Source organism: Lathyrus oleraceus, chromosome 5, assembly GCF_024323335.1.
Source record: "Lathyrus oleraceus cultivar Zhongwan6 chromosome 5, CAAS_Psat_ZW6_1.0, whole genome shotgun sequence".
Taxonomy (NCBI): domain Eukaryota; kingdom Viridiplantae; phylum Streptophyta; class Magnoliopsida; order Fabales; family Fabaceae; genus Lathyrus; species Lathyrus oleraceus.
Genome location: NC_066583.1, coordinates 635534978 through 635562274, shown reverse-complemented (window position 1 = coordinate 635562274; position 27297 = coordinate 635534978). Strand labels below are relative to the sequence as shown.

The following is a 27297-nucleotide window of genomic DNA, read 5'->3' as shown; positions in this document are numbered from 1 at the left end:
TGCTATAACAGTTACAAATAACAGCTCAGAGTTATGCTAAGATCTTTCTACAGGTTGTGATATTGTAACCTTCCTTTGAATCTTCACCTTCCTTTTATTGAGATCAGAAAAATAGTCGTTAAAGGTTTGAACATCAACAACCTTAATGAAGAAGTATGTTAAGAGAGACGTTGGAGAATTGCTTATGGTCTGAAGCTTTATCCACTGAATAATAGCATTGTTCTCAGTATATTTCATCATACTAGGTATCTACCAAAAGGTAGCATGGTCTGAAGACGTCACGTCCACTTTTCTTGAGCCTTGCAAAGCTAAAACCCTAGTTAACTTTGTCCAGAAATTTGGGGCTTTGATTAGATAAGACTGCTTCAAATCAGCATACAGATCAACTGCTCTTCATACCTTCAGAGTCTGAGTTGTCATCAGAAGTTGGGTCATGAGCCCAGAGTCTGATGCCTTCATAGGTGATGAACTAGTTCAGATTATGATCAACCAGAATCAAACTTTACATTACTTTTCCACATATTCTAACAATCAAGATTAGTTCTTATGCTTGTGATCTTGCACACTTAAACAAAATGTTAGCAAATCCTTTTGTTCTTCAAATACTTTGTTACATCAAAACCTTTTAAGGGGATGAATAAATCTTGTTCTAACAAAAGTGAAGTTGATCTTACTCTATGGGAAACATATATCAACCAATTTATGGCATACTGTTGTACCTCGAAAAATGAGAACACGACTTTGTGAAGCTCAAGACAGATGGAGAAGTAAGGGCTATATGGAATACATTTTTCCGTTTTAAAACAAAAGTTTCAATCGAGATGGAAGCAACGATTTCAAGATCGATCAAAGATATTATGAAGATGCTGAAGCATCCACCTAGATATTGAAGTCTAATGTCTAATTTTATGTTAACATCATTTATATAATGTTGATTTTATGTTATGAATGGTAATTCTATTTTGTCAAAATATAACTTTCTAATTTTCTGCTTCTGTTTCTATTTCAGTATGCTACAAAGATGCATCTACGGGCAGATTCCGAAGATGCATCTACGGGCAGATTCCGAAGATGCATCTCCGGATCAAAAAATCCACACTCCTAGAGCGTGACTCTGAATTAGCCTAGGTCGCGTGTGTTCGGGGTGCGTCTGGAGATGCATATCTGAAATCTATGGGCATTTTATACTTTCATGTGGTACCCTAATAATATATAAGGTGCATTAAGAAATCCCCTCATCTATAAATCTCATCCGGGGGGCCTATACAAATCACACGAATCAGATAAAAACTCATTTTAATGAAGTTCAGTTGAAGCTAAAAAAACTGCTTTATTGTAAAAAAAGGCTTTCAAAACAGTTAAGAGAGTAACACTTTATTGTAAAACACACAAACGCGCGCGCATATATATATATATATATATATATATATATATATATATATATATATATATATATATATATATATATATATATATATATATATTATATATATATATATATATATATATATATATATATATATATATATTATATATATATATATATATATATATATATATATATAGAGAGAGAGAGAGAGAGAGAGAGAGAGAGAGAGAGAGAGAGAGAGAGAGAGAGAGAGAGAGAGAGAGAGAGAGAGAGAGAGAGAGAGAGAGAGAGAGAGAGAGAGAGAGAGAGAGAGAGAGAGAGAGAGAGAGAGAGAGAGAAGAGAGAGAAATTTAAAAAATAATTTTAATTTATATAAATATTTTAATTTGATTATAAACCTACCTATTAGATTTAAAATAAAAATTAAACAATCCAATGGGTTTTTAAAATTTGTTAGATGGATCGGATTAATTCATTATTTTAAAAGGATGAATTGGATTCAATCAATTAACTAATATTTTTATAGTGGATGGATTAGATGAATTTTAACTTGATTAATTTAATTGTCACTCCTACTTTGAGTGATGACTTGCACATCAAGAAATTGGTCAAAATAGCTTGGAAAATAATCTACTTTCATATCACTGATGGTGGTTTGTGTCTTAGGTTACCTACTCATATCAATGATGCTTCAATGCTTAAGCTTTGTTGGGAAATGTTCAACTCCAATAATCAATGGGCAGTATTCTAATAAAACAGGGTAATTGTGGATAACTCTTGCATCAAATGTCATATTTACTCATCCATTTGGAATGGGATCAGGCTTCAAACCTAGACCACATTGTCAAACTCAAGTTGTATAATTGGAAATGGACGTAGAATCAACTTTTGGACTCACATATGGTCTGATGTTGGAGGTATGATGGATTTGTACAATTCCCTCGACATATAACTCAAAAGATACAATCCAAAGTGGAAGATTGCATCTTCAATCTAATTGGGTTATACATCTAGCTTTGTAGAACTAGTTTCCTACACTTTTTGGCCGCATTAATAACATATGCATTCCTTTGGAAGCTAAAGATGAAAAACTGGTTTAGAACCACTCAACTTTAGGCATGTTTTCCCTTTAATATGCTTATATTTTCATCTATAGTCCTCATCAACGTGTTGTTTGGACAAGGTACATATAAAACCCCACAATTCCTCTAACTCACTCCACTTTAATATGGAGAATCCTTCACAAAAAGATGCCAACATATGAAAATATATCACCTAGAGGATGTTACCTTCCATCAATGTGTTCTCTTTACAAGACATCAACTGAGAATGTCAAACTCCTTTTTATCCCTTGCCTTTTTGTAGTGAAAATGTGGACACGATTAGAAAATACCTTCAACCATGTCATTGATTTTACTTCCTTTGTATCTACTCTTGATATATACAAAAGAGGTTAGAGCCCTTAATCTGTTTTAGTTATTAATGCAACAATAATTCCCACTTACATAACCATTTGGCACTGCATGAATCGGTCAAGATTCAGAAATACTCACATATCCCACAATACAATCATCTCCAACATCATTGCCTTAACATCACTCACATGAAACTCATTTTCCCTTATAATTGGCCTTGTTATCCTAGACTTCATGATCCCTAAAGCCTTCCAGATGCAAACCCATTACCCCAAAGTCCCTCAAATTAAGGAAGTTATACGGTGCCATCCATCAGACTTATGGACTAGATGCAACAATGATGGCTCAACAATTGATAATCTTGAAATGTCAACTTTGTTAGAATAAGATTTGGTTTTGCATTTATACCTTGGGTTTTGATGATAACAATATTGTATTTGTGTAAGAACAATTTTGGTACCCTAATGGTTAATTATTGGGTAACTTTGACAGCCAGTTCTGATTCTGAATATATGATGTGCAACGCCATCAGTTTCTGAACGATGTGTTCCAAATCCGCTTATGCGCTAGCTATTAGAAGTTCTGAAAGATGTTCATTATTGTTGTTGCAATATTCTTTCCGCTTCTATGCTGATTCACTCTTGAGAAGCTTCTGAGGCGACACTATGTTGTTGTTGCAATGTTCTCTCAGCTTATGCTTCTGGATGTGACTCTAATCAATAAACTTCTGAAGAATGACAAGCTTCTTAAGTTATGTTATGTAGCTGAAGATTCTAAAGATCTCAAGCCAGACAATTGAAGTTATCAAGGTTATGACTAAAGATTCTGAAGACTCTGAAGATTCTGAAGATACTGAAGATCTCAAGCCAGACTACTGACGTTGTCAAGGTTATGACCAAAGATTCTAAAGTTTTTGAATCCAACTTTATGTTTCTTCATTTCATGCTTCATCAACTTTCATCAGAAGCCAGTGAACTTGAAGATAAGATCAAATGAGAACGTGATCAAATAGTATATAGTACAAATCAAACACCCTTTCCACTACCTGATTTCATGGGTAAGGACAGTACTATACATCACACTTGTCACTGATTTTGTGGATGAAGGACAATACGCAATATCACTCCTCTCTCATCCAACAGTGGACATCCGCTCTATGAGCTTTTCCCATTTTCTTCTCCAACAGTCTTTTTCTTATGCTATATAAGTGAGACTTAGAGACTTGAAGAAAACGTCGGTGACACAATATTTTGACAAGTCTATTTTCTTTGTGAAAAACTATCAATTGTTTGTACATAGTTTTTTTTTCTTTAAGTATTTGTTATTCATTTGTGTAAAATTTGCTTGTATATAAGCATCTTGTAAAACACAAAACATTATTCAAATTGTTTGTTTGATTCCTTGAGGAGGTTATCCTTGAGAAGACAAAGAAGGTTGCTCTTTGTGAGTCCTTAAGAAGACTAGGGTATAGTTGGATCCTTGAGAAAACAAAGAAAGTTATTCTTTGTGATTATTGTAATCTGTTGATTATAGTGAATTAAGTCCTTGTGTATAAGGCAAAATCCCCTTGGCGGATGGACTGGAGTAGCTTTGAGTTTCAAGTGAACCAGGATAAAAAATACTTGTGTTTTTATTTCTTTGTTATTAACTTGTTAGGGGTGTTCTTATTTTGGGGGGAAAATTATTTGTAAAACTCAATTCAAACCCCTTATTTCTCGTGTTTTTCACACCTTCAAACTTGTGCAGTTTTGTTCACAAATAGCAAAGGAGATCGCACATGTTTTTTTTCCACCAATCTTGGCATTCAAATTTCTCTATATGTTGAGTTTATGGGCATCTTTCTAGCCATTGAGAATGCTCATAGCAGAAACTGAACTTAGTTATGAATTAAAATTGATTCAAAAATCGATACTTTGACTATCAACCATCCTAATAGTGTCCCTTAAAAACTTTACATGTAATTGCATTTCCCTCGCTAAATCCATGCAACATTGATATCTCTCTTAGGGAATTTATTTGGTGGAACACACCTCCAATTGCAATTAAGATGGATTTAGTGTTTTAATTTTAGATTTTCTTAATTCTTGTGATCTCTTTGGGGCTTCTTTATGGGATTGGCCCTCCCATCCTTTAGTTCCACTTTTTATTTTCAATACACGAGATTATATATAAAAAAAAGGGAATTGTATCCTTCATGAGAACGTTTCTTGCAAAATATATATATATATATATATATATATATATATATATATATATATATATATATATATATATATATATATATATATATATATATATATATATATATATATATATATATATATATATATATATATATATATATTCCTTTTTGAACTAATTGTATATTTAAATTAAAATATGTTAAAATTTTCTCTGAATTGTTAAATATTTTCTTTAAAAAAAGTTTACATAACCTATTTTGGTGTGATAAGATATTTTTTGGGGGGTGTTTCATAGGAATGCACATTTCCATCTTGTACATGAGAATCCAGCCATATAAATTATGAAAGTTATATCATCCATGGGAATATTTATTGTAATAAATATAAAAATAATCCTTTTTTAATCAATCACAATTATTTAATATAGATATAGCAACTTTTTATTTGAATTACTAAATTTTTTTCTTTAAAATAAGTTAAATTCATGTAATATGTTTTAGTTGTGATTAGAAAAAAATTCTAAAATATAGAATTAAAAAATACTAAATTATTTTTCAGAATTATAAAAAAAAGTGGTTCATACATAATTTAATATTTTAAAGAAAATTAGTAATTATATTTTTTCAAAAAATAAAATATAACAACTTTTATGGGAATACATATTCCCATCTTCTTACATGAAAATCGAACTATATAGAAGCTTACTTTCTATATTTTTCTGGGAAAAAAATAGATTTAACACATAACTCAATATTATTGAGAAATTGATGGCAGTGTTTTTTTAAAATTAGTTATATAAATTCTTGGAATAAACCAAAGAATATATAAAGGTATAATAAAAATTCAAAAGAATGGTTAATCGCCCACCGTGGGGCTCGAACCCACGACCACAAGGTTAAGAGCCTTGCGCTCTACCAACTGAGCTAGACGGGCTGATTTGTTTGAATTTACTTTGTTAACTATTTATAATATTTCTATTTTGCATGATTATCTTTTTCTTCCTTTAAAAAGTAATAGATTGAAATACATGTTCTAATACTAACTATCAAGTTCTCAAATTTATTGTCTACAAGAGTCAAAGGTAGATGATTATTAGAAGAATAGATGCAAAGAAACAAGTTAAAAGAAAAAAAAACTCTTATTAGTTGTATTAGTAGTCATTAGAATTAATCAATTTAAATTATTTACTCCGATCACATTTAGAGTTCCAACAAAATATTTCTGAAGTATTTTCCATTTCAAACTCTAACAATTCGTTTGGATCAAAATTATCAATCAAACAATAGAAAACAATTACCTTTTATGAAATCATCCAATAGAGAGTGTAATTCTTACTAAAAAAAATTGCATAAACTCGTGGTGAATTACGAAAATAAATTATAGGTTTTTTATTCCTTAAATTTGCTTTGTACTACTTTCCTAATATATAATCAAGTTCTCTAAGTATTCCTTAAATTTGCTTCTAATAGAAGCCTATGTATCGAATACATATTCTTTTTTTTAATGCACTATTAAAGGTATACTAATAGACATTGTTGGACTTTTTCATATAATATATGTTTTAAACTTGTATTTGTATTTGTATTTAAAAGGAACAATATTGGAGAGGTTCTATGAATACCTTAAAAGGCACATAGAGCTTCAAGTTATTCCTTATGTTACAAACAAGGAACATATAACAATCCTAATTGACGGCAAGAATAGACTAAGGAGCATATACACATTTTTAGTTAAAAATAATGTTTGAAGACATAAAATAAAAAGTATTTTTTAAATAAATTCTATACAATACAAGAATGTATAAATTGAAAAGTATGTGAGAAATCATAGATATAAAAGTATAGCGTAGTTCTGAAACCTCCTCCCCTCCTCCTCCCATGGTATGTCTAGGGGCTCTGTTTGGATGCAAGCGTTCCAATTCCATTGTAGGCTATCTCCTATCAGCTTTGGTCTCCATAGCAATTCTTTGTGTTTTACGTTTGCTATGTTATGGTCTTCACCTGCTCCTAAAGAGGAGACATTCTAGTATTGGTAATGGTGGACAACAAAATGGTATGCAGTAGAAGATCTCTTGCTATCACCGACACCTTTAAAAAAAGATATGTCTGTCGAACAGTATCCAAAATTGACATTATGGTTGCATCTAATTTATTTATTTTTTTCAAATTATTATCGATATTGACATGTAATATCGGTGTCGAGTTTCTGGTATACATGCTTTATTCCTCGTAATCATGTAAATTGGAATCATTAGTATAATAAAAAATCCTCTTAACTCTAACTTATGGATAATTTGCTTCATTTTTGTTACATATAAATGTTAGCCATGTTACATAGTTAGTTGTTTATGCTGGTCCACTTGTAAAGGTTGTAAACCAAATCTTACAACAAATTGTCCTTAACGTCGACTAGTATAGAACAATTGTTATTTCTATGTATTATCGATAAAATATTAGGGTTTCTAGCACATAAGTTATATTTAGATACTAGGGTACAAATTACAAAAATATTATTATGAAAAAACTTGTTCCAAGGTTGGGACAAACAAATTGAAATTCTTAGTATGAGTAACACGCCAAAGCTTCAAGACACCATCATCAAGGCTTCCACTACAAACAATGCAACAATCTTCCTTATCATCATCATCAACAAAACATCCTCCTAAAAATGCTGTCACACACCTAATAGGTCCTCTATGACCAACCAAAACAGCCAAACAAACATGTTGTCCATCTTCTTCTCTACTCCAAACCCTGCTAGTCGAATCGGCCGAGCCACTAACTACATACTTTCCAACACTAGCCAAACACAAAACAGCATGTGTGTGTCCTTGAATCGATCCGCTATATTGCAATTGTCCTGCAAACCAACCCTTTAGCCAATAATGTATGTAACCGTCGGTGCATCCGCCGTATAATACTCCTCCGTCGTTGGTTAGTGTTAAGGCTTTCACAGGTGAGTATTTTGCATGAAGTGTTACTGTCAGAGAATGTGGTTGATCATGGCTGCAAAAGTTTCTACGCCAGACTCGAACTGTGGCGTCGTCTGAAGCAGTGTAGAGAACTCCATCGTCGGATACAATCATCGCGTTGATTGGTTCAGCGTGTGCTTTGATTGTCTCTATGCATTTCAGGTCTGAGATTCTCCATACTTTTACTGTTTTGTCAAGTGATGCAGTGTATAGAATGTCCTCGGCCGAGTTTACTGCCATCGATGTTATTAGTCTCTTATGCTTCATCTGCTAAACGATGACAGCAACCGAAAAAAATCATGTTAAAAGTACTTTTCGAGAAAAAATATTCAAAGTTACAGAAAACTCAATTAAGGTACACTTACTGTCTTGTCTTTCCCTGCAATGTAGCTACGAACATAGCCGAGTGTCTTAGGAATGGTAGCAGACCGAACATGTTTCAAAACCTTAGTACTATCATCCCAAATTGTTGTCCATACTCGAATCTTGCCATCGCCATAAGCTGCATAAACAGTATCATTAGAAACCTCGACCGCGACAACCTTTGAAGCTTTAGTCTTCAACTGTCCGCATTCAGTGAACTCAGGCAGCTTCCATACCCTTACAACATTGGAATCGGAACCTGTGTAGAGTAAGCCACTCGATGATAATGCTACGGACGTGATTTGTCCATCATTTCGTAGGACAGAAGAAGCGCAGTGGTAGGCTGTTTGTGGAGAGTCGGAATCGGAGAGCTTAGTGGGAAAATAGTGATGATGAGGAGACGAAATGGGAGAGTTTTGAAGGCTGCGAGAGAAAGTAGGACATGAGAGTTTTGAGAAAGGTGTTTCCTTTGTAGAATGACTTCTTGTGATGTTACTTTTCTTGTTGTTATGAACTGTGGTAAAAGATGTGAAAGCAAAATCAGTTGAGTTGGGAGAGTCCATTGATTTTTCTTCTTAATTTGTGTTTTCTTCTAAAGAAAGTTCATTTCATGATGATGTTGATGGGTTGTGGCTTATGAGTTATGAAGTTTGGTGTAATGGGGTTATGAAATATAATGGTGGTAGATATTTGCTATAACTTGGTTTATTACAATAGGTGAGGTCTATAATGTGTATTAAAGAAATAAGAAGCATAGTTGTTAGAGGAATTGAATTTTGCGCATTAAATGCATCACGAACCTTTCCTTCTCAACTTCGACTTTAAATTTGCAGTCAAGATCCCGTGTATAACTCATTTTATTTCTGTAATTTAAATCGTCTGAAATTAAATTAACTGTCAAGATTGATTACTCAGTGAAAACCGAATACATTGTTAGATCTAAATGAATTGTATTGGTTGAGTTTAATTTTTGTATTACATTGCATAACGCATCATGTTTCTTAACCTTTCTTTCTTTTTTAAGTTTCTTTATTTTGCCTCTAATCTTCTCACAACTATTTTTTTAGGGGTGTGAGTGTAAAAATCTTTTTCTTTAAGAGAAAGGCCAAACACTCATCATACATTTGAAAGGTTATGTTTTGAGAAAAATATAAATCAAATGGATAAAAAGAACAAATTCTTTTTCAAAAAAATATTGCATGACCTCAATCCACAATCTATTCCGTTTAACTCGTCAAAAAATCTGGTCGACATTTCGCCGATCTTTTTTCTATAAATATCTTCTCTATATAATATTGGCATCTTTTTTTCAGATCAAAACTTGTAACATACTTATATAAAGGTTTATATACACTCATGTTCCATGTTGGTCACCTAGTCAAGAACAAAATAAACAGTTCCAAAATGAGCCTTTGCCGCAAAGATTTGGTGACAAAAGAAGATAATAAAGTCTCACAAGAAAAAAAGTTGAGAGTCATAGTACATTATTTTAAGATCCCTGGATTTCTGTTCCAAGACAAGTAGGATGGATCTCCAAGAGGTCTGCACATCGAGCAATATAGCAATGTTAGCTCGTAAGCGCAAATTAGAAATAACCAAAATATTTATCTCGTATCTGATAAGACTCCTATAAAAGAGTAGTATCAATCGTTGATATTATATGCATATGCATAACAAATCACAAATAGTTATAATATGAACCATTCTGAAGCACTCGTGACTTCGACAAATACAAAAGTGCGTGTGTATTCAAAAGTTAGTGTTATAGAAATGTAGAATCATAAAGCTATATAAGATGAACACAATATATCCCTTACCTTGGCTTGATCACATACAGAAGAATGAAACCTATGGCACATAACAAGGAAATGCCACCAATAAAAAGGTATGCCATCCCTATGAAAGGATTTTTCCCACCAATCCAAGTTGTGGTTGAGAGAACCATCCTCTTTTTACCTCCAAACTCGTATGTGTTATAATTGTTCTCGATTAATATATCTATCTCATCATTTGCTTCAAGATCAGACTCTATCTTCCCGTATAGTTTTCTGAAAGTCGGTAGCGCCGCTGTTCTCATCCAAACAATGAGATCCTCTTGATCACTCAACTGATACACGCCACAACACATAGATTACTTATTTCTCAAGAAACAGATAACGATATTTTATTCAAACATGACTTTACCGGTATGCTTTCGTCGAGTTTCGCACCTCCTATCAACTCTCCGCCACCCTGAAAGTTTTTAGGATAAACATCATGGCCAAATTTAGAACCTTTGTCACTTTTCCATGCTATGTTTTTTTTGTTGACAGTTAAGTTCTTGTTCTTCATTGAAAATTTGTAGGTGTCATTGAACAAACTCCATGCAATGAGACCACAAGGAACAATTGGCTCATTTTCTTCTGTTTTGTCTTCCGGATAACAGTTGTTTGTTTCCCCTCCAGCATCCTTACTCCACAATTGCTTGTCGTTTCTACTCTTAACATATCTACAAGAATCAATCATCCGAAATCATAATCGGAGCAAAACAAATCGTTATCGCTATCAGAAATCAACGACGGTGAAATTGCGCATACCTGCGATGATTTTGAAAGTAATTATCAAGCTGATAGTAGATAAAGATAGGAGCTTGCATTTTGTGTTCAACCTGTAAAAAGTTTACAACTAAAAATTTCAATTAAGGTATTCTAGACTATTTGAAATCGAGGCTAAGGATAATTTATATACAGCATTCATACACTTGAACTCAACGAACCGTCTTTTCTAAAGGACAAAGCCATGAGGGTTCTCAAACTCAAAGCGGCGGCGGTGTCGCGGACTTGAGTTCAACCGGAACATAATGTATTAAAGAAAATGAAACTATTGTGAAATAGAAAAGTGAAAATTTACTAACGATCCATTTATGAGTGCATGTCTTGTTAGTAGCATCATTTTTAATAAATGCAACTGGATTTCCAGCATCAGAGGAAGGAAGACACGTGTCATCGTATCTGAATACAGCTTCCACTACCCTTTCTGATGAGAACAATGAAGCAAGACCAACAGGGATAAAGATGACTCCAATGACAGTAAATGCAGCAATGACCTATGAAAATTATTACAAAGACAAAAACACTAATTAATAATTGTTGTTGCATTCATGCATATTCTAAGAAACATGAATTCTTATAATACTATGTTGTTTGCATGCATGTTATGTTATAATACCCATCCAGGTGTTAGAATCGGTTTCCATGCAGGAAGTTCTTGCTGTGAGAATTTTGAATCTACAATTAAAAAATAAAAACTATGAGCAATAATCATACAAAAAAAACATCATGGGACAAAAACAAATGAAACAAGACAGACATTTAGGTTTTTTTGAAGTTTTCTTTGAACTGGGAGGAGATTGTCCATCTTTCCCAGCGGGGCTCATGTCCATCATGGTTGCTGTATGAATTAGTTATTGTTGGAAATGATGAAAGATGATTAAGATGATGGATGAGATGGAGAGAATAATAACTGTAACGGAGTGGTTAAGGATTGAAGAGTGTGTTTGTTTGATGAATGTTAGAGAACCGTACAATTTCATGGTAGTATATTGGACCATTTCATTTCACCACCGCAACTATCGCTAAACATTACTAATATTGAACTTTTTTTTTAATTTTAAATAAATGGCACACTATATAAATGGGGACCCTGCTTATTTTGTAAAATATTTTATTTTTATTTTTTTAAAATTTGGTTAATTCTACTTATTATCGATAAGTGATAAAATTGGTTAATAAATATCAAGATATTAAAAATAATTTTTAATAATAAAATAAAATTGATAAAATGTAAAAAAAATCGAATAGTGAAGTGATAAAGTTGGTTAATAAACGTCGAGATATTAAAAATAAGTTTTAGTGATAAAATAAAGTCAATTAATAAAAAATAAAAAGTTATTTAAAGTGATCAACTTGATTAATATAATTCAGAGATTTTTTTTTCAAAATAACCACTTTTTTCAAAAAAAAAATCGAAAATAATCAATTTTTCAAAAAAAATATCAAAATAACCAAGTTTGGTAGATGATGCGCCAGATGAATTGACGCACCACATACCACTAAGAGGAGGCGCCACTAGCATTGACGCACATGCATTGGGCCTCATGAGGAGGTGTCAATGCTAGTGGCGTCTGCATTGGGTCTCATGAGGAGGCGCCAATACCTCTAACGTCTTAGTGGCTTTTGCATGGTGGGCGCCAATTCATTTGGCGCCTGCATGTGATGGTCATGTGGGCGCCAATTCATCTGGCGCCCACGTGTTTTGTCCAATAGATGTTCCGTCTCTATAAATACCACGCATTGCATACAATTATTTTCACTCAAATTCATCTCCTAATACCATAAATTGTCTAGTTTAACCATCAATTTCAATTCTCTCTGTTTCAACAATGTCTGCCTACATTCAGAAACGAAATGTTGATGTAATATTTTCTGTCGTTGCCGCTCCGATACAGGTTCGACTTTGGAACACAGATACGTTTGAACGTTTTAATCGGACGTTGTACAGTTGGTTAGAGGGAGAAATTGGAGAGGGTGAACGAATTAGAAGAATACAATGGTTTGTGTCCACGTTCAATCAACACGGGGAAGTGCGTGAATGGGTGGATATTAAGACCGACCAAGACGCTCGTAGGATGATACATTACATGTTCAAAATTATTTTGATGATTGTAATCGCATAGTTTTTGTATTCTAGTCGTTTAAATTGTTTGTGTTATTTTTTATGAACAACTGTCTTTTCGTCACAGACGTTTACTATGAAGTAAATTTAGTTTTCCATATATTGCAACAGAGGTACTATGAAATAAATTTAGTTTTTCATATATAGCAACAGAGGTACATCTGAATTTATCTGGTTGTGCTCATTCCAACACTAGGACAGTTATTACGATTGTGACCTGGTTGACGACATGAACTACATAGTCTAACCATTTTGTTCGCCGTATCCATTTCGGTTCGAATCCGGGTGCTGTTAGGGCGACTCTTTTTCTTCTTTCGCATAACTTCGTTGTGCCAGACGATGTCCCCTTGATATATTGGCCAATAATCCTCTTTTGCCACTACCGAAAAACTAATTTTATAAACATTTGAAAGGCTGACGACTTTGTAAACTTCATATAGCAAGTAGGATGGATCCCTTCGAACCTTTGAGCATGACGCAATGACATGGGAGCAGGGGGTACGAAAGGCTTGGAACCTTCCGCAGTCGCACCAACCTCTATCTAGTTCGACCATGTACTGTCTCATCGGCATGCCCTCATTGTGATCCGTGGACTCGGCAACACTAAACCAACCTTTAGTTCGGTCAAATACCGTAACCACGTGTGTGTTTGCTTTGGCAGCTTCATGTCTGATGAATTTCATTGAAGCATCACTGAACAACTGTCCAGATTGCAACACTGAACTCCATTTTGAGCGTCTGAGGGTTGGGCGCCTCTTCACAAAACTAGTCTTAGGCGCCACTAGGATGGGTGCCCCTTCCAATTGCCCTACACTAAGGCGCCAAGAGGAAGGGCGCCTCTTCCTTGCATGTGAGAAATCACATGTAGGCATTAAGAGGAAGGGTTCCTCTTCCCTTGCATGTGCTTTCTTCACATGCGTCAAGAAGATTCCTCACATGCTAGCTTTCTCTTCCATTCTGAATTTTGTCATTCTCTTGTCTCCTCTTGCCTTTCCATGCAACCAATCACACTCTTTTTAGGTTTCAAACCTACTCACTCATTCATCTATAAATAGTCTCTCATATCAACAATATCAAATCATCTTCATCAATACTCAAGTATTTTCTTCTACCACACTTCTTTCAACTACCAAACTCAAGCTTTGCAAATTCAAATCATGTCTTTGTTGACTATGGGCGATGAACACAGAGGCACAATCGAGAATATCTCGGCATTTTTATGTTATCTCTCTCTTTTAGTTTCTATTTTTGGACTACTACTTATAGATATCTTTTTTGTGTTATACTTTTGTTATGTCTCTCTTTTGAGTTTCTATTCTTGGATTACTTCTAATAGATATCTTTTTTGTGTTATACCTTTGTTATCTCTCTCTTTTTAGTTTCTATTTTTGGATTACTATATCTTCTTTGTGTTATACCTTTGTAATCTCTCTCTTTTTAGTTTCTATTTTTGGAATACTTCTAATAGATATCTTCTTTGTGTTATACCTTTGTTGTCTCTCTCTTTTTTGTTTCTATTTTTGGATTATTTCTAATAGATATCTTCTTTGTGTTATACCTTTGTTATCTCTCTCTTTTTAGTTTCTATTTTTGGAATACTTCTTATAGATGTGTGTTTGTTGAGTATGTATTTCTTCTTCTAATTGTATTTTCTTATTTTTTTGTTATTAGGATCCGAAGCGGTTTAGATGTCGTGTACATGAATATGTACCCCACGATCCTTTAATAGAACCACATATTAGAGGATGTGGATTTGGAAATCTACTAAACATTGTTTCGTACTCGGTGGACTACAAGTCCATTCTGGATTTGTTGGGGAGGTGGAGACCCGAGACCCACACATTTCACCTTCTGGTTGGTGAGTGTACTGTCACACTTGAGGACGTGTACATGTTATTGGATCTCCGTATAGACGAAAAGGCAGTGAATGGGCGAGTTAACCAAGACAACAATATATTCAATGAATTATTGGACGCCCATTTGTTAGACGACGAAACTGAGGGAGACACATCCGGTCAAGCAAGGGGGCAAGGTATAAATTTAAAATACCTAAAACAATATTATGCCAGTATAGTATTGTCCGACGATTCAACCGAGTATGAGAAAATAATAAAAGCTCGGTGTTATATTATGATTTTATTTGGTAATTTTTTATTTCCAGAAAGTACAGGTAATTCTGTGAATATAATGTATTTACCTTTATTACGCAACATTAATAAGGTAAACACTTATAGTTGGGGTTCAACTATGTTGGCCCATCTATATAGTGCAATGTGTAGAACTGCAAAAAAGAATACATGTACTTTTTTTCATGTGCTTATTTGCTTCAAGCTTGGGGGTGATCGAGAATGCCGTCGCTCGCCCCGATAAATGAGCGCTCATTCGTGTTCCCATTTGCAACCAAGTAAGTCTAACACTTTACCCTTCACCATTTAGTTAATTATATTTATTATTATAATTAACAGTAAATAATATTTTTCACTTTTTTTTATTATCTTAGGTGGTCAATAAGGGGAATGAACTACAATAGGTGTCTGAAACACGTTATTGTAGTCTATCGAAATCTATTGGACCACATTGGACATGACGATCTAATAATCCTACCGAACTATATTTTAATTTAAAAATACTTCTCAAATTATTCTCCATCTAACCATTTGGTATTGTTTTACACTTTGTTTAGAGGCCATATCTAGGTCTGAATCATGATGTGAACCATGACGATGTTGCAGTTTGGACAGCGAAGACACCGATTATCCGATTCACTACGGTGGAAATGCACCAAAGTGATCGGGTCAAACTGCAGTTCGGAATGCTACAACAGATTCCAGAATCTCCCACATGTTTGGGGAATTGACATCAAAAAAGGGTCGATGCACAGTGGGATTATTCTGACTAGAGAGACTTTGCAAAAGACATGTGTCGTCAATGGAGGAATCGACGACAACACATCTTGAACGAACCAGTCATCCAATGTGCAAGACCTACTCAACAATATATGGCATGGTTTAGGTTTGTAACAACTCAGCAATTTGTATCTGAGCCCCAATATTTGATGGATCCACGCCAACTTGCTTCGTCATCGTATGCCCCACATCAATTCACCACCCAACACCAATGTGAACTCACCCAAACCCAACAACCAACCACACAACATCAACCGACCACATACATACAACAATCAAACACCCAACATCGCAACCCGTTCATACCAACCACCCAACAACCAACCATCCAACGTCACACCCCGTTCATACCAACCACCCAAACACAAAACCAAGAACCAAACCCCGCATCCACAACCATCTACATCCCAGATGATTCATATGAGTCACTTCATCGTAACCCCCCCCCCCCCCCCCCCCCCCCCACCAATGAACACTCAACCACTGTTTAACTATAGTACACTCCAAAAACCATTGCTTCGTTTTCAAAATGACTCAATGGCCCAATTTGGGCAACTATACCATCCCCAATTCACTCAACCCCAAGCCCTAACTACAATGACATGGGCACCGAACTCCATTACAGAAGCGTCGTTGGCCAGAGCCCCATCGGATATTGGGAGCAAATGATGACACATCTGTCAAATACTGCTGGAACTTCCGCCGGAACTTCCAACCAGTTATCGCTCGATCAGGTCAGCACCCAAAGACCACAAACACCTTAAGAAAATCGTGGAAGACCTCGGAGACAAACTAACGCACCGGGATGTGGAACCGGGGGACGTTATAATCGGACGGGTCATTAGTTTTTTGTCTATCCAATGTAACCAATTATTACATATTTAATAAATTTATTTATTTTCATTATTATTTCTTATGTATTAAATAATAAATATTAAATATTAAAAATTAAAAATTAAAAAAATTAAAAAACTAAATAAATATAAAAATAATATGAGGGGGTGTATGCGCCAGATGAATCGGCGCATACACTCACCATGCAAAAGCCACTAAGGCGCCAGAGGCATTGGCACCTCCTCATGATGGTCAATGCAGGCGTCACTAGCATTGGCGCCTCCTCATGAGGCCCAATGCATGTGCGCCAATGCTAGTGGCGCCTCCTCTTAGTGGTATGGGGGTGCGCCAATTCATTTGGCGCATCCTCTACCAAACTTGGTTATTTTGATATTTTTTTTAAAATTGATTATTTTTTATTTTCTTTTAAAAAAATTGATTATTTAAAAAAATTTCTAATTCAAATATTAAAAATAATTTTTAATAGTAAAACAAAATTGACTAATGATCGTATAAAGTTGTTTAATAAAATAATAAAATTGTTAATCACACAATTTTACATCAATATCATTTCATTCTAAAAAAATTAAAATTTAAAAAAATAAATTATATTTTTTATATAAATTATTTTATTTTTATAATCATTTTAAAAAACAATAAAATGAACACATTTCATTTTCTCTTGATCACACTTGTTTACTCCAAGAGTTTCATATCCTTTAATTAACAAGTTAAAATGAACACATTTTTGCCCTCAAAAAATAAATGGGGCCTGAGTTGTCATTTCTTAAATTTGAATAATTAAATTGTTCATAACTTACAATTTCAATGTCTAAAATGGTGATTCACTAGAGTACCTAAACCCTAAATAGTGCCTAAAAAACTCAATATAACGATAGCTTCACTTTAACAACCAAAATTATTTTGATACATTAACCAATAACTGAAATGACTAAACTATTCCCCTCCCCAAAAAATAAATTACAAGCTCTATGTTTGGGGGAAGTTGCATGAGCAAATCCAGGATAAAGATGCAAAACAAGAATAAATAATAAATTGATCATTTAATCAAGAAGCTGATGCGGCAACATCTACAACATCATCTGATTCATCAACTATCATGTCATTTCTGAACAGCAATTTCAGATATGGAAGAACCTTGGGAAGCACTGGCAAATCTGCTATATTGATGCTCATCATGTCAAATGCAACACATGTTTTATCCATGTGTGCTTTATCAAATACAGGAATTTTTGGATATCTTTGGCTGAAGTGAGTTAGTATGATTCGATATACATTAGCACTTTCGCCCATTTCTATGGCTTCATTAGTGGTGCTGTGGTTTTTCGCTATAGCCTCCTCTACCATACCCTCCTCAAAAGTTGCCTGCAATAATTAACAACTTATTTTTAAGCGTTTATTTAAGATGTTTATGCAAACACACCCATCATTCACGGCAGAAGGAATTGATGCAGAGATTTAAAAAGAAAACTTACCTCGTGTATAAGAACTGTTGCATTTCGAGATGCTTCTATTAGCTCTGGACAGGGCCTGGTGTCACCGGAGTATACAATCTTCCAACCAGGTATCACTTTTCCAATACTATTAGTCCTCTCTTCTGCTTGTAGAACAACACCATATGACTGTGGGCAATGTACAACAGGAAAACTAATCAAGGCGTTAAGACCGGCTTCTCGGATTACACGCTTCAATTTCCTTAGGAGGGGGTAAACTGCATCTTTGTCAACAGGACTACCTGGTATTTTCAAGTAGCTTTGCATACGAGACCCTTTAGCAAATAAAGTTGAATCAACTTTTGATGCATTTATTTTCGCACTGTTATTGCTCGGATCCTGAGAATTAACTGTTTCTTGCAAGTCATTCTCAAAATCATCCAATGATGCTTCTGTGGTATGCTTGCAGTCAAGAAACATCATATCTAAATCTTCTAGTCTTTGGTATGCATCTAAATATCTCTTGAGTTTCCTTGGTCCTACAACAAGCACCGGTTTGTGAGGAACTCCTCTTAGCAAATCACGGCGGAGAGCGAGAATCCTAGCCAACCCAGTGTGGTGATCGGCGTGAATATGAGAAATCCAAATGCAGCTTAAAGATCTCACAACATCATCAGCACCACTTACACCATATCTGTTTCCAAGGGAATACATCAACCAACAGTTCGGATTTAAAGAGGAAAACAAGTGTGGTACAATAATAATCAATTTAAGAATTGGATGTACTTACCTTCTTTTGAGCTGTCCTAGGGATCCTTCGCCACAATCCAAGAGCAAACCACCTTTCGAGAAAAGATTTATATATATTGAGGTCACGTTTCGATACTTGGATGGCTGGGATGAACCAGTTCCAAGAAGCACTATCTCCAAGTCATCTCTTCTTATATTTTCCAAGCAAGCAGGAGCCATACCATCTTCACACAACCACGGCTCCTCAACCAACATCTTGTGATCAGACCCGGGAATTAAATCCTCTGTTGTCTGACTGGAATCTTGCCAGAGCTGACTGACATGCTGAGCTGCTTCCACAACCTCTGGAATCTCTAACAGCAACTCATCAATAATCTCTGAGGAAGACACTTTAGTTGGAATACAAGATCTATCCAACCCAAGATTAACATAGGGACGCAAAGTAAACTGTACAACATAGAGCAATACATTTATCAATACATCAACATGGCAAAAGCAAGAGACAAAGAACGGACAAGGGAAATAATAGTCCTAAGGTGACAAATTTAGACGGGAGATAGTTTAAGCAGAAAATATCAGGGGAAATACGATGAAAAATCTCCCAAAAAAAGTCATGATAGAAACGTAATAGAAGCTCTAGTGGTAAAAGTGGATCAGGTGGAAGATAATTTAATTGCAAAAACACAGGAAAACCTAAGAAAAGAAAGTGTTATAAAAGTACTTAGAGCATGTTTGCTTGAATTATTTATTATTTTTTAATCATACAAGGTTCATGAGAAAACCACTCTTCATTTCGACGAGAACACCGTTATTATTGTTAATTTGAAAATCACATGGTTGTTAATTAAGCTTATTTTGCAGAAAAAGGCATAAATCATAATCATAATGCTTTAAGCTGTGAGCACTTAACAATAATTGTCATCAACATTTGAGTGAAAATCACAAGTTTTTCAAATTCCAAAAAATTTATTGACTTCTTTGAAAACAAACAACCTAACACTCAAGCCGGTCGATCTTCCATACCTTGAGAAGATTTTCAGCATAAATGACATTAGAAAGTGCTGAAAAAGTATCCTGCAAAAGAAACAAATCGAACACTTCATTAGATACATCTATGAGACTATGTCTTAACTATACCATTATCCATGAAAACAAATTTCCCTTTTCAGCTCATTGTAACAAACCTCACTTGAAGCAAGAAAGCCAGGTTTTGAGCAATTCTGATTTGGGCTAGACCAAAATCCCGGAGCTGGAAAGAACTGAGGACATAAGTAATTAAGTCGTGTTGCGATTCTTGCACTAGCTTTCAAAATCGGGACCTCTATATTCTTCCTGCATACAGCACGGGCAACCATAAGTAACATTAATAAAAAACAACTAGGAGAAACATAAAAAGAACTCTCCAGAGAGACAAACACCTTACTTTTCATGTCCAGCCATGATATGCTGTGCAGAACCAAATGTCTTCATCCATTTTTGGTAATTTGAACAACTTACAACAAATTCAGGAGTTAAGTGAATTACGCATGCAACACTCTTTGACATGTTTCCCACTTGGTCACCATAAGTAGCTAGTGATTTTGCAGACAATAATGCTTCCAAGTGAGATTCTGTTGGGCAATCTACAACAAGTACAATAGGACCAGGAATAGAAGGACCCATGACATCACTTGGATGAACCTATTGTGGTTGGAAAACGGTCAAATAAGTTGTATGAATGGAAGCTCAACATCAAACAAAACATAAACTAAATCACACGTAATTGCGACTGAAATCTAATTGTAAATTTGCTACCACCCTGGTTTGGGCATACAACGTGTTACAGTTTTGAGGCTTACCATAACATTTTGATGATCAGATTTCACAGAATTTCCAAGTTGCAGTTCACGGTACTTTGGCCCAGGTCTGAGACCAAGTGCCTTAGCTTTCTCCAGATCAAATTTTCCCTTAATCTCAGGTAGCTCGCAAACATATACTACAGACATATCACCGGGCTTAGCAGCTGGAATCTTTTTGACATTGGGGGAATCAACTGTGTCTATGCTATGACTTTTGGTTTGTGAAGGGCCTTTTGGTTGAAGGATAATTGCTGATATTCTCACCACCTCATCGTCAACAAGAACAATGGGGTTACTTTGATACTGCACAGGGGACTCATTGGTGCCGAAGGTGGGTCCAAAACTTTTTGTGTGAACCATGGCAGCATTGGGAATAAAAGATCTCATGGCATCTACTAAATACTTAAGTTCTGAAGGGCCCCATATGTTGACCTACAAATTATAAAATAAATTATATAAAATAAATTTGATAGATCTGGAAGACTATACAAAGTCAGCCTAGTACTTACAGACATGCCCTCTTCTCCCATGCCAGCCAAAGTAAGCAGTAAACCTGGGAGCCCACCGGCAGTCTCCGAACAGACTCGAGAAAGAAATATGTGATCTATCTGAAGAAAGATGAAAATTAGCAAGAGTGTGAAACTAAAAACTGTAAAAAACTATCAGCTCATGACGAGTCAATTATAAATAAAACTCGCACTGGAACCAAAGAGTGTTATAAGTTTCAGATACATGATACCTTTGATAACTTAATCCTATGCTCGGTGCAAAATCTTTGTAGTCCCTGAATTGAAATATGATATAAGGTTAATAAATCTTATAAGCCAATACATTAAGTTTTTGGAGTCCATTTAGATTGACTTAAGTTTATATAGTGTCATAACTTATAAGCAATTGGGAGACTATCAGTGAGAGCTTATTGGAACATCTTTATGACACGGTCAATAAGCTATTTTCAACTTCTTTCCTAAAACTCTAAAGGATGGCTTATAGATATACAACAACAACAACAACAACAACAACAACAACAACAACAACAACAACCAAGTGCCTGTTTGGATAAACTTATTTGCAGCTTATAGCACAAGTGAAGTTCTTAACAAAATAATTGCTTATGAATTAAACTCGCATAAATTGTTTTTACAACAAAAGATAAAATAGAGTTAAATTGTTTTTATATATGTTATAAATTGTTTTTACTAACTACCTAGAAGAATTTATAAAAAAAAAAATCAAAAAAATATATAAAAAAATGTCATAAGCTATTTTTGATAAAGTCTCTCGAACAGTGTCAAAACTTATGGCAGTAGATAAGCTTAAATAAGTCAATCCAAAGAGACCCGAACTCTTATGCCATTACTAATTTTCTCTTTTGTTGTAGAAATATAGGCTCTGTTAGAATAAACAGCTTATTTGCATCTTGTAGCACAAGTACTTATCATGATAAGCGCTTATATATAAGCTATTTCAATAGCAAAAAAATATAAAATTACATTAAATTGTTTTAATATAAGCTATTTCCATAAGTAATTTTCATAAATTCTCCCAAACATTGTCACAAAGCTTATGCTAGTAGATAAGCTCAAATAAGATAATTCAGACACACTCATAGCTTATCCATAAGAACTTACATGATAAATGTCTACGATGAAACCACTTAATTAAGTTATTTATCCAAACAGAACTTTCATAATAACATACAAAAACGACAAGACAATAAGGTTGCAGACACACTTACCTCCCCAGCATTAAATATAAACCTTTGTTTGTCAAAGAAAAGCATGACAGCAGGTGATGTATCTTGAGTATCCATTCCAGTACCCAAAACCTAAACTCAAAATCACAAGCAAGAAAAAAAACAATTTTTAAATTTCCATAGCTAGTTAAAAACAAAACAGATAGAGGAAAATAGAAGCAATTCAACCCAATAATACCTGTACATATGAAATAGTGTTGATAGGATTGAGTTTTCGAACTTTGAGTTGAAGATTCTTTTTGGGGAAATCAGTTTTGTCAGTTCCCTCAGCTCTTCTCTTGTTGAAGCCAGGGTTACCGAGGGATTTGGTCTCTTCAACTTCCATTGGGATGGTGGTTTTGTGGCGAAGATGAAGAAGAGGAACGTTGACGTTACGGCGTCGTTTTGAAGAAGAAGATGCGACGAGGGTTGAGAGAGTAGTAGTTGGTTTATAGAAGAGAGGAAGAGAGGGGAAGAAGCGAAAGTGACGAACGTTTAAAATTTGGGCCATTTTGCCCTTTTTCTATCTCAAGGGTTTTAGCCTTTAAGACAACTTCCTCACTCCATCTTTTTTTTCTATTTTATTTTTGTGGGTCTTGCAAACTCATGCCACAAGTTAAACACAAGAAAAAAAATTAAAATATATAAATATACAGAATCTTTTACAAAAATAACCCATTTTTTTAAGAAAATTTTCAAAATATCCCTGATTTCAAAAAAATTCCAAAACTATCTCATTTTTAGGAGGAGTCGTCAATTAGATTGGCGCCCCTGTGTAGTACTTAAGAGGAGGCGCCAATTCAATTGGAGCCTCAGTGTAAAATGCAATTTTTTTTGTAAATGGTATACGTGATAGATAAATTTGATATAAGACCAATTGATATTAATAAAATTTGTCGTTTACACAAAGAAACCTAATGGTGATGACCGGGATCACCTAACCGACCTCCGGTCCCACATCCTTTAGCTACCCTAACCCGTGGCCCTAACCCACGTTGATGATTCGGTACCGGTGTTTGAGCATCTGAGGAGCTAGGAGTGTCACTTCCAGCTACAGGAGAAGGCCTGTTGAGGTAGTCAGACAAGACGACATAGTCTTCAGTATGCATCAATGGTGTACCACCGTAGCTGAGCTCATGACCCATGCCAGAGAAGTTGGGTTGTGGTTGACTCATTGATAAGCGACCGAGACGGTTGAAGGGAGACATGGGTGTGAACGATGCGTCGAGGAAAGGTTGGAAAGGTTGTTGGGGTGTTTGGTAGAGATAGGGTTGTTGGATGTTTTGGTTTTGTGAGGTTTGGGCTTCTTGGCTATGGTAGGAGGAGGGGCGGTTGGTGTTGAATGATCGTTGGGTGTTCTGGCTTAGGCGACTTTGATAAGGTAATGGGGTGGGTGCAAAGCGATGTTGAGTCTAAAGTTGATGGCTTGTTGGTGCTGGTATGGGGTATGCTTTTGGTATTGGGGTTGGGTGTATGGTATGTTTTGGTTGTATGTTTGTGTGTTGGTTGAACGGAACGTTTGACGGACAGGTGGTTGTGTGTATCCGGTCTGACACTGTTGTTTGGGGTTTGATGTTGAGGTGTTAGGTGTGTAAGTCATCTGGCGTGGGTCGTACAAGTACATATCCTCGGCGATGAACTGAAAAACAATCGATCTGTACCAAGCCATATAAGTACGACTTGGTTTTTCTTCAGTTGGCATGACTGCGTCAGTTAACACATGGTCATGATGGTGCTTCCATTTGCGACACTCCGATCTTGTGAAGCTTTGCCATGGATTGAAATTCCATTGGTCGTTAACTTTGCGCATATGCCATTCTCCTAGGCTAGCTGGGGGATCTGGGATGTTTTGGGGCATACCGAACTGCAACTTCACACGATCACTGTTGTGCATCTCCACAGTTGTGAACCATATTATCGGTGTGCAAGCAGTCTATACGGCCGTTTCTTCAGCATTGACCTGATGATTATGATCCAAATTAAGGTATGGACGCCAAATGAACTGAAATGTGAAAGAAGATAGGATTATAATATAGGTAAAAGAAATTAACAAAATATAACGAAATTATTAAGTTATTTTCCTTACGTCTGTCGGTCGAAGGTGATCCAACAGGTTGCGATACTGAGTAATATAGTGTCTTGGACATCTGTTGTAACTCATACCACGTTTAGACCATCTACACGAAAAAGTCAAAAAATATTAGTTAGAGATAATAATCTTTAAAGAAGTAAGTAAAGATATAACAATTTAAACAACTTACTTTTGTGCATACGAAAATGTGAAAGGGTTGTTGTTGACGGGTGTTAAGGACGGTAGTCTTGACCAACCCCATGCTTGTAGCAAAACAACACATCCAGAAAATGTAGATGTGTCTTTGTGTGAGCTTTTGCACAAGGAGCTATAGAGATAGGCTAGACAACCAGATCCCCAACTATAACTTCATATTCTATCTACATGTCTAAGTAAAGGTAAATACATAATATGCATGCTAGAATCACTACATTCGGGAAATAAAAATGAGCCAATTAACAGCATAATGTAACACCTAGTTTTTATTATCCGAGCATCTTCGGTAGAATGCTCATCTAAGTATAAACTATTATAGTACGACTTAAGGCATGAAAGTAGTATACCTTGATCTCTTGCGTTATCATCTAACAAATCGGTCTCCAAGAGATCCATGCAAATTGAATTTGCATAGTTGGTTTTACCATTAACAGCCGTACCTTCAATGGGCAGTTCCAAAAGCATGTAGACGTCTTCTAACGTCACGGTACACTCACCGGTTGGGAACCAAAATGTGTGCGTCTCTGGTCTCCATCTTTCGCATAAAGCTAGAATGAATTTGTTATCTACGGACCAAGACAAAATCTTGCTTATATGACCAAAACCGGCAAGTTCAACATAAGGTTGAATCATCGGGTCCATATGGACATATTCGTGGACCCGAGTCCGGAACCTTGATACATCCTATAAAATAAAGAACAAAAAACTTGACTAAGTTGGTATGTTAAAATAAAAGGGGGTTGGTGAAGATGAAAGATAAAAAGTTAACAAAAGAAAAAACTTACATATGTTGCGATGTTTGCAACCGTTCCTCTATGTGATTCGCCCATTGTGAGGATATATATTTTGTCGGGGGGTTGGTGTATATGAAATTACAAGAAGTTGTTGCAGAAGTGGAAGCAGAAGTGGATGTCGTTGATGAAGAAGAAGAGGAGACCGAGATACAGGTTGATCACATGCTGAACAACGACATTGAAGATGATGATCAACCACCACCAATACCTCCTAGTCATGTCTACAATCCGCCTCAACATATGACAAATATGGATCTGCACGACGATGAAACATCCAACAGTGTTTTCTATAATCCGTATTCGAGATCAGAAGGCGAATTAAAGGTGGGAGACATGTTTCGTACCAAAGAAGAATGTGTTCTAGCTATCAAAAATTCCACATGAACAACTCTGCTGATTTTACAGTGAAACACAATGATTCTAGAAGGTATGTTATCGAATGTCGTAACATGCTTTGTAAGTTTCATTTGGCTGCATCTTACAAAAAGAAAAACGACTATTGGGAGATCGCTTCAATAGACCCACCTCACAGTTGCATTACAACTAACGTTGAACAAGATCACCGCAAACTAAGCGCACCGCTGATATGTCAAGACATTCTTCCGTTGGTTAATAAAGACCCATTCGTGAAGGTGAGTATAATTATATCCCATATCATAACAACATATAATTATACTCCATCTTACAAGAAAGTCTGGATTGCGAGGACAAAGGTTGTTGAACAAGTTTTCAGCAACTGGGAGGATTCATACAAGGAATTGCCACGATTTTTATGGGTACTAAAAATATATGTCCCAGGAACTATGGCAATTATGGAGACATTGCCAATGATGATGCCAGACGGAACTTGTGCTATAGGTAATAAAATATTTCACCGTCTCTTTTGGGCATTTGACCCGTGCATCAAAGGTTTCGCATTCTGCAAACCTATTATTCAAATTGATGGCACTTGGTTATACGAAAAATACAAGGGTACTTTGCTCATGGAGGTTGCACAAGACGGCAACAATAATGTATTTCCCATTGCCTTTTCTCTTGTTGAAGGTGAAACGGTTGGCGGATGGGGTTTCTTTCTTCGACATCTCATAACGCACGTGGCTCCATAAGCCAATCTCTATTTGATTTCTGATAGACATGCTGCCATTGAGAGTGCCTACAACAACCATGACAACGGATGGCATGATCCTCCTTCTACCCATGTCTATTGCATCAAACACATTGCACAAAACTTCATGCGTGCTATAAAAGATAAGAATCTTTACAAGAAGGTGGTGAATGCTGGGTATGCTTTAACTCAGTCGTCATTTCAATATTATCATGATGAAATTAGACTGTCTAATGAAGACGCAGGGAGATGGCTAAATAACATACCAGTAGAGCAGTGGACAAGGGCATTTGACAGAGGTTGTCGATGGGGCCACATGACAACAAACCTTGTGGAATGCATGAACGGGGTATTCAAAGGAATTTGAAATCTGCCAATAATGTTCGGGCAAGTATTCAGTGAGTGTTGCATGAAGATCGTGAAAGAGGAGAGCATCAAAGCTAGCATACACGTTGTAACAGTCTTTGACCGTCATAGGCAAAATTTTAGCGTCCAGGAAATAATGGATCACAACGAGGGGAGACCAAATTTAGCATATGTTGTTAGACTAAACAGAAGTTGGTGCGATTGTGGAAAATTT

The 27297-nt window shown here is 35.5% G+C and overlaps 3 protein-coding genes and 1 non-coding gene across 8 annotated transcripts; all 4 read right to left on the bottom strand.

Moving 5' to 3' along the window:
• Nucleotides 1-5827: 5827 nt before the first annotated feature.
• Nucleotides 5828-5900, bottom strand: TRNAK-CUU (transfer RNA lysine (anticodon CUU)). Its single transcript has one exon. It is a non-coding gene; the product is annotated as a tRNA-Lys (tRNA).
• A 1449-nt stretch (nt 5901-7349) lies between these two features.
• LOC127087463 (protein JINGUBANG) lies at nt 7350-9127 on the bottom strand. 2 transcript variants are annotated; one of them, XM_051028346.1, is made up of 2 exons: nt 8304-9127; nt 7350-8208 (listed from the first exon to the last, which is right to left on the bottom strand). In XM_051028346.1, the coding sequence occupies exons 1-2, from the start codon at nt 8862-8864 to the stop codon at nt 7480-7482; spliced, it is 1290 nt and encodes a 429-aa protein (XP_050884303.1). In that variant the 5' UTR covers nt 8865-9127; the 3' UTR covers nt 7350-7479. The 2 variants fall into 2 exon arrangements, with proteins under 2 accessions (XP_050884303.1, XP_050884305.1); XM_051028348.1 differs by having other exon boundaries at nt 7350-8205; nt 8304-9116.
• Nucleotides 9128-9391: 264 nt separating this feature from the next.
• Nucleotides 9392-11908, bottom strand: LOC127087464 (putative ALA-interacting subunit 4). 3 transcript variants are annotated; one of them, XM_051028349.1, is made up of 7 exons: nt 11650-11908; nt 11509-11567; nt 11195-11386; nt 10878-10948; nt 10486-10789; nt 10119-10408; nt 9486-9843 (listed from the first exon to the last, which is right to left on the bottom strand). In XM_051028349.1, the coding sequence occupies exons 1-7, from the start codon at nt 11723-11725 to the stop codon at nt 9786-9788; spliced, it is 1050 nt and encodes a 349-aa protein (XP_050884306.1). In that variant the 5' UTR covers nt 11726-11908; the 3' UTR covers nt 9486-9785. The 3 variants fall into 3 exon arrangements, with proteins under 3 accessions (XP_050884307.1, XP_050884308.1, XP_050884306.1); XM_051028350.1 differs by lacking the exons at nt 11195-11386; nt 11509-11567; nt 11650-11908 and adding an exon at nt 11040-11188 and having other exon boundaries at nt 9392-9843; XM_051028351.1 differs by lacking the exons at nt 11509-11567; nt 11650-11908 and having other exon boundaries at nt 9394-9843; nt 11057-11200.
• A 5730-nt stretch (nt 11909-17638) lies between these two features.
• LOC127087462 (tRNase Z TRZ3, mitochondrial) lies at nt 17639-23108 on the bottom strand. Of its 2 annotated transcripts, XM_051028344.1 has the most exons (11): nt 22731-23108; nt 22535-22624; nt 21536-21580; nt 21306-21404; nt 20797-21228; nt 20382-20638; nt 20143-20290; nt 19982-20032; nt 18999-19405; nt 18251-18902; nt 17639-18140 (listed from the first exon to the last, which is right to left on the bottom strand). In XM_051028344.1, the coding sequence occupies exons 1-11, from the start codon at nt 23040-23042 to the stop codon at nt 17823-17825; spliced, it is 2811 nt and encodes a 936-aa protein (XP_050884301.1). In that variant the 5' UTR covers nt 23043-23108; the 3' UTR covers nt 17639-17822. The 2 variants fall into 2 exon arrangements, with proteins under 2 accessions (XP_050884301.1, XP_050884302.1); XM_051028345.1 differs by lacking the exon at nt 19982-20032 and having other exon boundaries at nt 18999-19335; nt 20148-20290.
• Nucleotides 23109-27297: the final 4189 nt, after the last annotated feature.

Excerpts from the sequence above, each read along its gene's own strand:
- LOC127087463 (XM_051028346.1), bottom strand. The coding sequence starts at position 8,864 with ATGGACTCTCCCAACTCAACTGATTTTGCTTTCACATCTTTTACCACA. Across the intron at positions 8,209-8,303 it reads TTGCAGGGAAAGACAAGACA|CAGATGAAGCATAAGAGACT; the intron begins GTAAGTGTACCT and ends GTCATCGTTTAG.
- LOC127087464 (XM_051028349.1), bottom strand. The coding sequence starts at position 11,725 with ATGATGGACATGAGCCCCGCTGGGAAAGATGGACAATCTCCTCCCAGT. Across the intron at positions 10,790-10,877 it reads TACTTTCAAAATCATCGCAG|ATATGTTAAGAGTAGAAACG; the intron begins GTATGCGCAATT and ends TGATTCTTGTAG. Across the intron at positions 9,844-10,118 it reads CTGTATGTGATCAAGCCAAG|ACCTCTTGGAGATCCATCCT; the intron begins GTAAGGGATATA and ends CTCGATGTGCAG.
- LOC127087462 (XM_051028344.1), bottom strand. The coding sequence starts at position 23,042 with ATGGCCCAAATTTTAAACGTTCGTCACTTTCGCTTCTTCCCCTCTCTT. Across the intron at positions 22,625-22,730 it reads ACACTATTTCATATGTACAG|GTTTTGGGTACTGGAATGGA; the intron begins GTATTATTGGGT and ends TTTTGAGTTTAG. Across the intron at positions 20,639-20,796 it reads CTGATCATCAAAATGTTATG|GTTCATCCAAGTGATGTCAT; the intron begins GTAAGCCTCAAA and ends CAACCACAATAG.